At 56.8% G+C, this 12,767-nt stretch overlaps 1 protein-coding gene across 1 annotated transcript in view; it reads left to right on the top strand.

The window, feature by feature from the left end:
* The first annotated feature begins 187 nt into the window (after positions 1–187).
* The window catches only part of IQANK1 (IQ motif and ankyrin repeat containing 1), a 32,767-nt gene continuing 20,187 nt past the window's right edge, over positions 188–12,767 (top strand). Inside the window, 3 exon segments of the mRNA XM_045561297.1 lie at positions 188–496; positions 2,128–2,216; positions 5,796–5,885. Coding sequence (XP_045417253.1) covers positions 2,132–2,216; positions 5,796–5,885 — 175 coding nt within the window. The 5' untranslated portion in view covers positions 188–496; positions 2,128–2,131.

Raw genomic sequence — 12,767 nt, 5'->3', positions numbered from 1 at the left:
GCCCGCCCCCGCCCCCCGCCCCGCCCCGCCCGCCGCTCCTGCCTCCTGCCTGCCCGGGCAGCACCTGGGGGCGGGGCGGCCCCACCCGCGGCGCGCCTGCATTCCTGCGCCCGGCGCCCGCCGCAGCCCCCAGCCACCGCCACCGGCCCCAGGCCTGCCCCTGGACCTCGCCCCCGGTCCCTGGACCCCAGCCCGCCCCCGGACCGCAGCCTGCGTGCCCGGACCCCGGCTCTCCGCCCAGACCCGTTGGTGCCCTGAAGCCGCGCGCCCTGGGACCCTGGCCCCGCGCTGCCGAGACCACCAAGGCCTCTACTTCCAGGAGCCCGAGACCCCAGGAGCCCGTCTGTTAACCGAGGCTCAAAGTCCCTAGCCTGACCCCTGACCCTCGCCCCGGAAGTCGGGGTGACTCGGAAGTTCCGGCTCAGTCGCTAGGAAACAGGCCAGCCCGACGCGAGAGGCGGGGCTTCTGCCCTCCTTGGCAAGTTGGGGGATACAGGTGAGGCAGGTGAGGCCGCGGGGGCGGAGCCCAGCCCGGGGCGGGGCCAAGCCTGGGGGTCCCAGGAGCATAGAAGACCCCCTTGCCACTCACCAGCCCCCCGCCACACCGACGCCGACACGTATAGGGGATCCCACCCATACAGAGGACCCCTAAACACTGACTCCTCCATGCCCATACCGATGCCCACAACTACCTGGGACCCCAGAGACACATAGGGACCCTGTGCGCACAGGCCCCCACCGACCCCTGATCATCTTCTCCCAGCCTCCCACACCGACGCCCACACTTACAGGGGACCTTGCACACACTGACCTCCCATACACACCGACCTCACAAGCACAGGAGCCCTCTCAGGAACACAGAACCCTGCAAGCACACCAAGCCCTGCACATGCCAGTCACTCACAAACACACATCTGCATAAACGGGGGACCCCACCTGCACACAGGGATCCCTCAGGCACTGACCCAACACAAAGAGGATGCCACATCCGACAATCCCCCATACATACTGACTCTGAAAACACAGGGACCTTCCCTCACACATATAGGATCCCACGTGTACATGGAGAGCACCCCACCCACATAGGGACCCAGCATGCCCACCGAGCCCCACATACTGACACGCTCCCCCCATGCACATATTGACCTGTGCACACACCACCCCCAGCTGCCCCTCGGGCTCTGGCTTAGGGCCCATCCCCCCAATAAGGCCCTGCCCTGCACTAAGCCATCTGTCCAAGCCAGCCCCTGCTGCCCTGCTACTCCTGCCCCAGTGCTGGCCCTGCCGGAACCCTTTCTGCCAAGCTTCAGTCACCTCATTCCTCCTTGTCCATCTCGTCATGTGATCCTATTTTCTCTGTTTTCAGGGTCACTCCCAGTTTCATTAGTTCCTTCCCCCACTCAGCGACACCCACTGGTGCCAGCATGGTGGGAACATGGGATGGGTCAGACCAGCACCCAGGCAACTGCACTGCAGTGGGTGCAGGGCTCTGGGGTACCAGGAAGGACTCTTACCAAGCTAGAGCAGGCAGGAGAGGCCTCCCAGGGGCAGTGAACTTGGGGGCCAGCTGCATGAACTAGAGAGAGGGGTGTTGCTCCCAGCACCTGACAATAGTATCTGCCAAAGCCAGGACAACAGAATATCTGAGGGTGGGGAGGGGTCAGTGTCTCGGGGGTACTGGGGGCTAGGCTCACAGTCAACTTGGTTCTCAGGGCAGAGAAGAGGTATGGTGGCTTCAGCAGAGGGGGTTTCACACATACCTGGACATTAGGACAAAGGCCATCCAGCTGGAAGCCCGGCAGCAGGAACAGGGAGAAGGCTACTAGACACTAGACCCTGGGGCCCAGCAGTATGGGCTGAGCCAGGGGTGGCGGGAGGAGGCAAGTGAAGGTGGGGAGCACAGCTGTGGCCAGATGCTCTTGCCTTGCTCAAGCTGCTGGGCACACACTCGGATAACCAGTGGCAGGGAGGCAGACCAGGAAGCCACTCAGGAAGCTGTGCTGGGGGAGCCCATGTTCCTGCAGTCTGTCCACCCAGGCCCACAGCAGTGTGCAATGTTGTTCCCCACTGCCCTGCCCCTGCCACTCTGAACATACCCTCCCTGCACCTTTCCTACTCACCTCCCAGGAGAATGAACAGTAAGAAGAGTGCACCCAAAGCTGCATCAGGGAAGTTGCAGGCATCCCTCCCAGGGCCCAAGCCGAGAGCTGCTGCTGGTGAGTGTGCCCTCCAGCCTCCAGGGCACTGCCACCCAAATATTGACCTGGGAGACCCTCTATGCAGCCACCTAGGGACCCTCCCCCCTGGGAAGTGTGGCCTCCAGGGGATCTCCAAGTTGGGCTTGTGGGTGACATTCATCCCAGACCCTGGCCCTGAGTCTTGTAACCCTGGAGCTGGGGTGGGGGCAAGGGGCGGTGCTCAGAGGAGCACAGCTTTAGAACATATAGAGATGGGAGTGGGCAGGAGTGAATGGGAGGGGCCCAGGTGGCAGAAACTGGGTTTTGAAACAGGAACAGGGCTAAATCCAAGTTCAGGGTTCTCAGGCTAAGTATGTGGTCCACTCTGACTTTCTGCTCCTTCTGGGCCATCTTGTGCTTTTTTCTGCCTGCTTGTTTGCTACCAGGCCATCCTCTCCATAGCCACTTCCACGTTGAATAGTGACAGCTCTCCTGGGCTCCATCTTGCTGTGGGTCTGGAAGGGGACCTCTGCCCATGCCCACCCCTTTCACCAGTTATCATGCCCCTGCGAGTCGCATTTATTCTCTGTCATGGCTCCAAACACCTTCCAGGCTGCAGCTCTAGGGCCCTCCAGCACCCAGGCCTGCAATGGGGTCTGTGCTTACTAAGAGAGCACCCCACTCTGCTCCCTAGACACAGCTCTTCTGTTCAGAGCAGGCCTGGCCCAAGCTCCTGGACACCAGAGAGCTCCCACATTCACAGGATCTGGTGGGATGGTGGTGACTACTCCTCAGCACCACGCTGGGTTTAAATCCTCATTCCTCAAAATAACCCCAGCTGCGTCTGAAGCCTGCAGCCCTCCTGGAATGAGGATAATGGGCACAGGCCCCGCATGCTGCTGCGTGATCTCAAGCCCTGAGTACACGCCTCCAATAAACAGGGGCAGAGCAGGCAGACCAGCAAGCTGGCCAGGACACTGTGTTGGGGGGGCTTGTGAGCCTCAGTTCTGCTACCTGCTGACTGTGCACCCAGGTCCTCACCCCACAGGTCAGCCCATACACTGCCCTGGACAGCTCCTGCAGCTGCCTGCCCTCACCGACACCTCTGTCCCTGGACAATTACCCACCCTCCACCTGTGAAGCATTGGGCCAGGCTGGGTGTGCTTGCTGTTGCTTGGTTTGCAGTGCCTTGTGCAGTGGGGACCAGCTTCACTTGACAAATGTAAAGATGGGCCCACAGATGCCCCACAGCCAGCCTGGCCCCCTGGCCCTCCACAGGCATCTGTAGGTTGCTCAAGTGGCCACCACACCAACACAGACTCTCTGGAGCCCCCTCTCCCACCCCATCCAGGCCTTACCTGGCCTTGGGTCTGCAGCACCTCGAGGCCCTCGTTGCGGAGCTGCTCCAGGGCCATGGCCAGCTGCAGCCCCTCCAGGTGCACCCAGGCCTGTTCCTCCTGCAGCTGCTGCAGCCAGGCCTGCTCCTCCTGCCACATCTGCATCTGCAGCTGGACCTGCCGCTGCCGGTCCTCCAGCAGCAGCTGCTCCTGGGCCAGGCACAGCTGGACCTCATGGAGCCTCAGCAATTCGGGGCCCAAGGTGGGCATGGGAGCCCCTGCCCCACAGCGCTCCATGTGCCCAGTGAGGACTAGCACCGGCTCAGACCCCGGAGCGGTGGCCTGCTCTGGCCTTGAGGCTGCCTGTGGCTGCTCTGGCCTGGCTGCTCTAGGGTGTCCCTGGGTAGCCGGCTTGGTGCTGGTCACGTGCCCTATAGGGGCCACCCCCGTCTCACCCTGAGGGCCCCCTGTGTTGGGGGGCGGGGGCTCAGCCTCAGGGCCCTGCTCAGCCACCCGCTGGGCCCTGCCAGCCCTCCTGGCTCGGGATTTGGATTTGCGAGCTCGACCTCGTTTCCCAGACATGGCCCTGGATGCCTGCGGCGCCTCTTTCACCTGGCGTCTGCTCCCTGGGGGCCCTGGCTCCTTAGCTGGGCGACCTCAGTCAGACCAGCTCAGAGGGATCCATGGGAGGCCACAGTGGCTGCTTGCCCCATGCAACGCTCGGCCCCTGCTCCTGTACTCCCGGGTGCCTGCCCTGCCCCTTGGCTGGTGCTCGCAGCACTGCGGCTCCGGTCCTGGCTCTGCCTATGGGCCTCACAGGCCCCACTCGGTGGGGCTGGGCCACGCCAGGGAGTTTATAGGGACTCGGCGGCACGGTGGCTCACCCAGACCGAGAAGGCTGACTAACAAGTGCTGACACAGGGCACAGGACTTTACGGGCCACAGGCCTCGTTGGCCAGACAGGGAGGGAGACTGAGAGAAACTGGAGGAGGCAGCTCTCAGCAGCTAGACTGCCGGCTGCCTACTGCAGCTGGCTTGCCTGGTCCTGCCCTGGGCGGATACCGAGGCCCCCCCACCCTCCCCACCCCAGCTTCCACATCCCACTGCTGGTCGCGGGAAACTCAAACTGCAGGCCACGGGCCCAGGAGCTGCATCCTGGCCTCACTGACTGTTGGGATCCAGGCCCTCACTGGCCACAGACAACCCCAACTCAACTGGCCGTGGGAGCCCCAGCCCCAGCCCACCCTGAGCACTCCCATGGGCCCAAACCACGCTCAGAGGTAGCGTGCCAGGGAGCCCGGCTGGGCTTTGAGCTTGCTTGGGGTGCTCTGTGGAGATGAAAGATCCCATAGACCCAGCATGGTGGACTCCTGCTGAGGAGGAGCTCGGGCTGCTGCTGGGGGCTGGTGGAAGAGAATGGGCCTTCGAAGGCCCAGATGGCATTTTGTGGACTGAGATGGGGCAGAAAGAGTCCTGCCTGCCCCTGGGGGCAGAGTGGGGGCTACTAATGCCATCCTAGTTGGGGGTCCAGCTGCCCTGCTTACTGAAACCAGGGCCTGCCACTGGGCCTATGGGGTGGGGGTGCAGGGCCAGCCTCAAATGCTGGTTCCCTGGGCTTCTTGTGGGAGGGCGGGCTCCAGATGGCCTCCTCCCTAGTGTTTCCCCAGCCCGGGGCCGCTGACTCACACCCACGCCCAGGGCCCCATCACAGCCACAGCCCGCTCTGCCACACTGGCTAGACTGGTTTGCCTGGTGCAGCCTGCTCAGGGCAACCCCCTCCTGGTCAGCCCTTGCCTCGTAGGCTTCAGGAGGAGAAGGACAGCCACTACCAGAGGAGCACTGAGTTGGACACACAGAGATGGGGAAGGGCCTGGGAGGGAAGTGACACAAGTCCAGCGTCGGGGACAGTGTTGGGGGGCAGGACCAGCGGGCAGGACTGCCGAGGATCAGCTGGTGAGGTCCTCCTACCGGAGGCTGCATCATGTCCATCCTGGGCTCACAAGAGCCTGGGGCTTCAGGACCCAAGTGCAGGTGCATTTCTGCCTGCTGGCCCCCCAACACTGGCCCCTGGGCCCCCCACCCCAGGGCAGTGTAGTATTTGCTGTTGGAGGACGCTGCCTAGCTGCTCATTAAAGCTGTTGCGTGGGCTCGCCTCATGCGGAGGCTGCGGTTGGAGCGCCCTAATAGGCAGGACGCATAGGCCCTTCCGGTGCCCCATAAATGCCTCTGGAGGTTGAAGAGGGATCTCACACCAACAGCACTGACTGCCCGCTTCCCCTAGGGAAGCCCAGAGAGAACCGCCAGCCGCAGAGGAAGACAGGCGAGCAGGCAAGGGAGGCGGCGTCCCCCGAGAGCCCCGCGGCCCCAGCAGGTGAGAGTCCAGTGCCCCTGGGGATGGGACCGGCGAACCGGACCTGCGCGGCTCTGGACAGCCACTGGACACGCTCGTCGTGGGCGCGCATGCGTGTGCACGCGGATGGGCACTCTCGGTCAGGCCCTCGCTGCCCTCGCTGGCCGCCTCCCCGCTCTCTCCGTGCCCCACGCCGCCCGGGGGCGCGGCCCCACGGGGCTACCCTGCCCTCCGCGCCTCAGGCCCTCGTGGTGGTCCGGGCCGCCTCCCGCGGTTCCCGCGGTGTCCCCGCTCTGAGTGCGGAGCCCTCTGGTGGCAGGAAAGGGAGCCGCCGGGGCGAGCGGACTGGATGCCCCCGCCGAGCCCCTGGGCCTGCATTCCCGACCCTGTCCTCTCCTCAGTTCTCCGCGGCTCCCGCTGCGGTCTCCTCGCTGCTCCCAGACCGGGATCTTCAGCTCACACCGTCCCTTCTCCCCCGCCCCCGCGCCCCTTCTTCCATGACAGCTCCTCCCTCAGTGACCCCATGTCCTGCCTCCTCCTACATGCAGATCTTTCTGTTCTCTCTCTGCCCTGGTGCCACCAGCTCCTCTTCCCCCATGCCATCCTACCCTCAACTGGCCTCCGCCTCCCACTCTGCTTCTCTTAGTCTGTTCTCCACATGGGGTCAGTCTCCTGTCCCACACTCCTCTGCCGCGTCCCTGCTTAGCATGGCTGGCTTACCCTGCAGATACAGTTCCAGCACAACCAGTCACCTGTGCAGCGCCCGCACCTCCAGTCACCTGTGTCCCCCAGCACCTGTAGTCACCTGCACACCCCCAGCACCTCCAGTCGCCTGTGCACCCCCAAGCACTGCAAGTCACCTGTGCCCCCCACAGCACCTCCAATCACTTGTACACCCCCAGCACCTCCAGTCACCTGTGCACCCCCAGCACCTCCAGTCACCTGCACACCTCCAGCACCTCCAGTCACCTGCACACCCCCAGCACCACCAGTCACCTGTGCAGCCCCAGCACCTCCAGTCACCTGTGTACCCCAGCACCTGAAGTCACCTGCACACCCCCAGCACCTCCAGTTGCCTGTGTACCCCCCAGCACCGCAAGTCACCTGTGCACCCCACAGCACCTCCAGGCGCTTGTGTGCCTCCCAGCACCTCCAGGCACCTGTGCACTGCCCGCCAGGTGCCAGGATGAGAAGCCTAACCCTTGTCCGAAGGACAGGGGTGGACCACTGAAGATGTGTAAAGTACTGATATTGCTTTATGAAAGTTGTATATGACCTGGATTTTGCACAGTAGAAACAGATTCTATGAAATTCAAGCAGAATAGAATGTATTGGAATGATATCCAGTAGCTGGAGCTGTGGGCTTAGAAGAGAGGCAGAAATGAAAGAGGAAGCAGAGAACACAGGCAAGGCGTGGCCCTAGGCAAAGTCTGGTGATAGCATCTCTGTCCCTGAAGGCCAGCACCTCTGCTGGCCTCTCTGCTGCAGCTCCACCGGGAACCATCTCTAATTCTGCCCGTGTCTTGGTGTCACCTGCTCCACATCCAGACTCCTGGTGAGAAACTGACAGGTCTTGGTCTTGCATTCAGTGTTGGGAAGCAGGTGTGGATGCCCTGTTTTGCTCCATGTAGTGCAAGTGGGCTCCTGTCACTTTCTCCAGAATGGCCCCCACCCTCACAGCACAGGAGTCCCCGAGCCTTCTGCAGGCTGTTCCACTCCGAGGCTGGCTATTCTGGGATCTGGGGTAAAACATGACCAGTGAGCACCCCTGGACCCTGCTGTACTGTCTCCTTTTGCTACAAGAGGTGTTCCCAGCTCAGAAGCAATGCCTCATGGGGGCCAGGACTGCATGGGGGAGTGGGCAGGAAGGGCTATCTACACCCAGGAGGAACGTGGATTTCAGCCAGAATAGATGGTGCACCCTTCACATAGAGGATGTCAAATAAAAGTGCTCTGCCAGCCAGGCCTGGTGGCTCATGCCTGTAATCCCAGCACTCTGGGAGGCTGAGGCGGGAGGATCACTTGAGCTCAGGAGTTCGAGACCAGCCTGAGGAAGAGGGAGACCCTGTCTCTACCAAAAATAGAGAAAAAATTAGCCGGCGTGGTGGTGCACTCCGGGAGGCTGAGGCAGGAGGCTGAGGCAGGAGGGTCCCCTGAGCCCAGGAATTAGAGGTTGCAGTGAGCTAGGCTGACGCCACTGCACTCTAGCCTGGGTGAGAGAGTGAGACTCTGTCTCAGAAAATAAATAAAATAAAATAAAAAGAAACCCATTCCATTGCATGATGATAGAAGTTTAAAAAAAGAAGGAAAAAAAGAGCTCTGCCTCTAGGTGGCGGACTCAGGGATGAGACTTAAGGTTGAGAATGTGTGTAGGCTCTGCCCCGTGGCCATGGCCATGGGGCTCACGTGCCCTCAGCACCAGTCTTTCTGACTCAGAGGCTTCTTTGATGGGACACCTGGTCACCATCACATGGACACACTATTTTTACACTCTGGAGCTATTCCAAGAAGTCCATCCTGACAGCATCTTTCCCCAGCCTCCTCGTCACTGCCTCAGCCCTGCTCTCTCCAGGTTTCTGCTGATGTGTCCAAACCATTGGCCAGAGCATGCGAATCGTAAGGAAGGTTTGTCCAGCATGGAAGATTTGTCCAGAAACTTCTGATCTAGATCAGTCTTGAAAAGAGGGGCCTATGGTGTTGGGGTAGCCACCATCTCTGCCACCATGGCCACTCTGTCCCGGGGCCTGCTGACTGCCATCCACAGAACAGTCATGATGTCCACCCTGCTGTCCACACCTCCTCTGCAATGGACTCTCTCTGGGGAATCACTATGAGACATAGAGCCAGCCCCAGGATCATGGTGCCCCTACATCCTTGATGGGCCCATCCCCAAATCTTTAAAATTTTTTTTTTCTTTTTTAGAAGCAGGTCTCTCCCTGTCACCCAGGCTGCAGTGCAGTGGCATGATCATAGCTCACTGCAGCCTCAGCCTCCTGGGCCCAAGGGATCCTCTTGCCTCAGCTGGGACTACAGATGCACACCACAACACCCACTGACCCCAACCTTCCCCAGGTTTCCACATCCTGGTTATCTGGAGCTTGTCCATTTCAGGCTCCTGATGAGCCAGCCCAGCCCCTTGCAGAGCCCAAGTCAGAAGCAGCACTCAGGCGACCCTTCCCAGCCACAGGAAGTGGGTGGCCAGGTGCCCAGTGGGGGGCTGTCCCTCACTGCTCCCTATCAGGCCCTCCCCACACAGGGGCTGCCATGTGGTTTGCAGTCAAGCTGGAGTTAACGCCAATGTGTGGGCTGACTGTGGATACAGGGCCATGGGATTCACCCGTGCCGTCTGGGCTGAAGCCAGGGCACAGCACTTCTACCATGCAGTGGACTGCAGCTGTGCAGCCCAAAGTCATGATTTAGTGGAGCTCAGGAAACCCAGCTCATGATGGCTGCCTCCAGTGGCACGCTCTGTTAGGGCTCAGTGGCATGCCAGGAGCTGTTTTCCAAATGAAGAATAGTTTTCTACCATGGAAGGCATGGCCTGGCTCCAGCACTGCAGACGTCTGCGCTGCGACTCTCCCAGGGGCGCCAGAGGCTGTGTTGATCTGGCCCAGTGAAGAGACCACTTCTAGCACGACAGCCCTCAGTGGTTCTGCCTCCTGTTCAAGTTTACAATAGTCCCTCATCTTCCACCACTATTAGTTTGTTTTTGGCTAAGGCGAGACAGGTGAATTTAATGGACATGTGACGGGGACAGCCACTCCTGCTTCCCTTGTCTTTGGTGTTGGTATTAATCCCCACAGTCCCTCCAGGAAAGCACGATTTCTCTCTGGTTCACTATCTTGCTGGAGGGAGGAAGTGTCATGGACTCCCACTTGGCTCTTCCTACCATAATGACCCTTGCTCCTCTGGCCAGGGAGCCCATGTAGATTCTGCTATCTGCTAAGTCTGTCTATCCAAATTCACAGGACAGATACACAGACCCACTGGACCCACTAGAGAGGCTGCCACTCTGTAAATAGAGGCCCATGATGACATTGCAATAGTCTTGGCATTGGTATCAGTTTATTTTTTTATTTTTTATTTTAGAGAGGGGAACTTGCTCTGTTACCCAGGCTATAGTTCAGTGACACGATCACAGCTCACTACAGCCTCCAACTCCTGGGCTCAAGTGATCCTTCCACCTCAGCTGTAGCTGGGACTACAGGTGCATGCCACCATGCCTGGCCAATTTTTTTTTTTTTTTTTTTTTAGAGATGGGGTCTTGCTGTGTTGCTCAGGCTGGTCTTGAACTCTTGGGCTCAAGTGATCCTCCCTCCTTGGCCTCCCAAAGTTCTGGGATTACAGGTGTGAGCCACCAGGCCTGGCCTAGAATATTTAGTATTGGAAGAGTATTTATGGAGACATCTGGCTTCCTCGTCAGTGTGAGAGCTGTAAGGATTTGAACTTGACTTATATCTGAAAATTAGGTGGGAGACTATGGTGGTTGTTATCAGATTTCTGATTGGCAGAGCCTGGTAGTTTTTTTCCTGATTATACAAATTGAGCAAAGCCCCATTGACTGCTTTCTGTGTCACCCTCAGGCCACAACAACCTGCTGCCTGTTGTGTCCACCTTTCCTCTGACAGTTATTAGGTCATTAAATATGAAATGTCTGATTTCAAATCAAAAGTTCATTTATTATATCTCAAACAAGAAGCAGTACAATTTATCAAAGTATGTGCCTAAACTAGCAACACAGTTTTGCCATCTTAAGGGTAGCTTGTTTATGCCAGCAGCACTGAAATTGCGAAAGGCGTTTTCCAGAGCTTGTTGAGAATTGAATACTTTTTCTTGCAAGAAGTGGTCCAAAGCCTGGAAGAAGTGGTAGTCAGTTGGTGCAAGGTCTGGTGAATACGGTGATGACAGAGAGTTTCCAAGTCCAGTCTCTGAAGTTTTGAGCAGTGTTGTTTGTGCCACCTGTGGTCTTGTAAGAGGATTGGCCTGTCTCTATTGACCAATTTCAGCTGCTTAATCGAAAGCATCCTCATCATTTTGTCCAACTGGTTGCGGTAGACATCTGCTGTAATTGATTGACCAGGTTGCATGAAGCTGTGGTGGATAGCACCAGCGCTGGGCCACCAAACAGACACCATTCGGTTTTTTTGATGAATATTCAGTTTTGGACTGTGTTTCAGGACTTCATCTTTATCCAACCATTGTGCATTGTTCACACTTGCAATTGCCAAAAAAAATCCATTTTTCATCACACATAACAATATGGTGTAGAAATGGTTGGCCTTTATGTTGTGACAGCAAAGAAAGGGAAGCTTTGAGACGATTTCTCTCCTGACACTCATTTAATTCACGTGGAACCCATCTATCCAGCTTCTTTACCTTGCTCATTTGTTCCAAAAGGTCCAATATTGTTGGAATAGTGACATGAAACCTTGGTGCTAATTCATTTTCAAGATTAAAATCACCAAAACGGAACTTCTCAAACCATTGACGTACTGTGCATTCATTAGCCACACCCTTCTCAACACTTTTGAGCTGTCTGTGCTGCATTGGTTCCACGATGAAACTCATATTTGGAAATAACACGAATTTTTGACATATCCATGGTTTCACAAAAATTGCTGTAAAAATTTTTTTGAAAGATGATCACAAGCCAATCTGTGCATTTGAAAGAATAAGGATGTACCTTCAAAATAAAAATAAAACAAGAAGTGTCACAGTGAAACGTCAGTGATATCAACTGTCAAACTTATACTTAAGGAAATCAGACATTTCATACTTAATGACCTAATAAACAACTTCTGTTCTAAAATCCATCACGCCCACAGATGTTAGGGCAAGCAGTTCCACAGCTGTTTCCTCCAATATCAACTCCAGCCTGCAAAGCACAGTTACCACGGGGCTCCTCAGAGGTGCTGACGGTTCACTCATATGTGTATTTCTTGTTCTAGTGAAGGGAGTGTCCTCTGAGCCTTCTCAGGGACCCTAGTCAGGTGGTGGTTTCACAGGTTAATATTAGCCAGTTCCTGCATTTTTTTAAAAGTAGGCTATTGCTTCCTGAGCAGAGTTGTACTTCTCTGCCAATCTGGTCTGACACTGGCCTCTTGATTATTGGCCTAGGTGCAATGAGGGGTGATGGGGATGTCATCTTTCATGGCACCTCCTTCATGTGAGGTCTGTACATGGTCTGCAGAAGGGAAGACCACCTTCCTCTGGCCAAGGGGAAGGGGCACTTCTTCTGGAATGGAGCCAGCTGCTAGTGCTGGGGTGAATGCTGGGGCACCGCCCTCGGGAACATTGGGCACACGGGAAAGAGTAAGTCCTTCTCCTTTCTCCTGCCCCCTAGTCTCCTTCTCAAGCCCCCTGTGGACAGAATAAAAGGAAGCCAGCGGGCAAAGGAAAACTGGGATTTGCAGAGTCCTTGTCCCAGCAGTACAAAGCCAATAAAGAGGGACAGGCTGAGAGATACCAGCTGATGATGGACACGGTGCACCCTGTGGCTCCTGGTGTGCACATGTACCATCTATGTTTGTAGAAGCACTCTGTGATGTTCACACAGTAACGAAAACATTTCTCAGAACATATAGTCATTAAGCAATGCATGACTGCATTCTCTCTGTCTCTTCTCTTTCTGAGACTCTCAAAATGCATATGTTGGTCTATTTGATGGTGTCCTACAGGTCCCTTAGGCTCTGTTCACTTTTTGTTAATTACTTTTTCTTTCTGTTCCTCAGATTCAATAATTTCCATTGTCCTATCTTCAAGATTGCTGATTTTTTCTTCTGTTTGCTCAAATCTCTCTTTGAATCCCTCTAGTGTATTTTTCATTTCAGTGATTGTAATTTTCAGCTCCAGAATTTCTTCTTGGTTTCTTTTTTAGGTTTTCTATCTCTTTGTTGATATTTC

Source organism: Lemur catta, chromosome 9 (genome assembly GCF_020740605.2).
Source record: "Lemur catta isolate mLemCat1 chromosome 9, mLemCat1.pri, whole genome shotgun sequence".
Taxonomy (NCBI): Eukaryota; Metazoa; Chordata; class Mammalia; order Primates; family Lemuridae; genus Lemur; species Lemur catta.
Note: the sequence above shows the minus strand (reverse complement) of the source record. Positions and strands in the feature narration are given on the sequence as shown.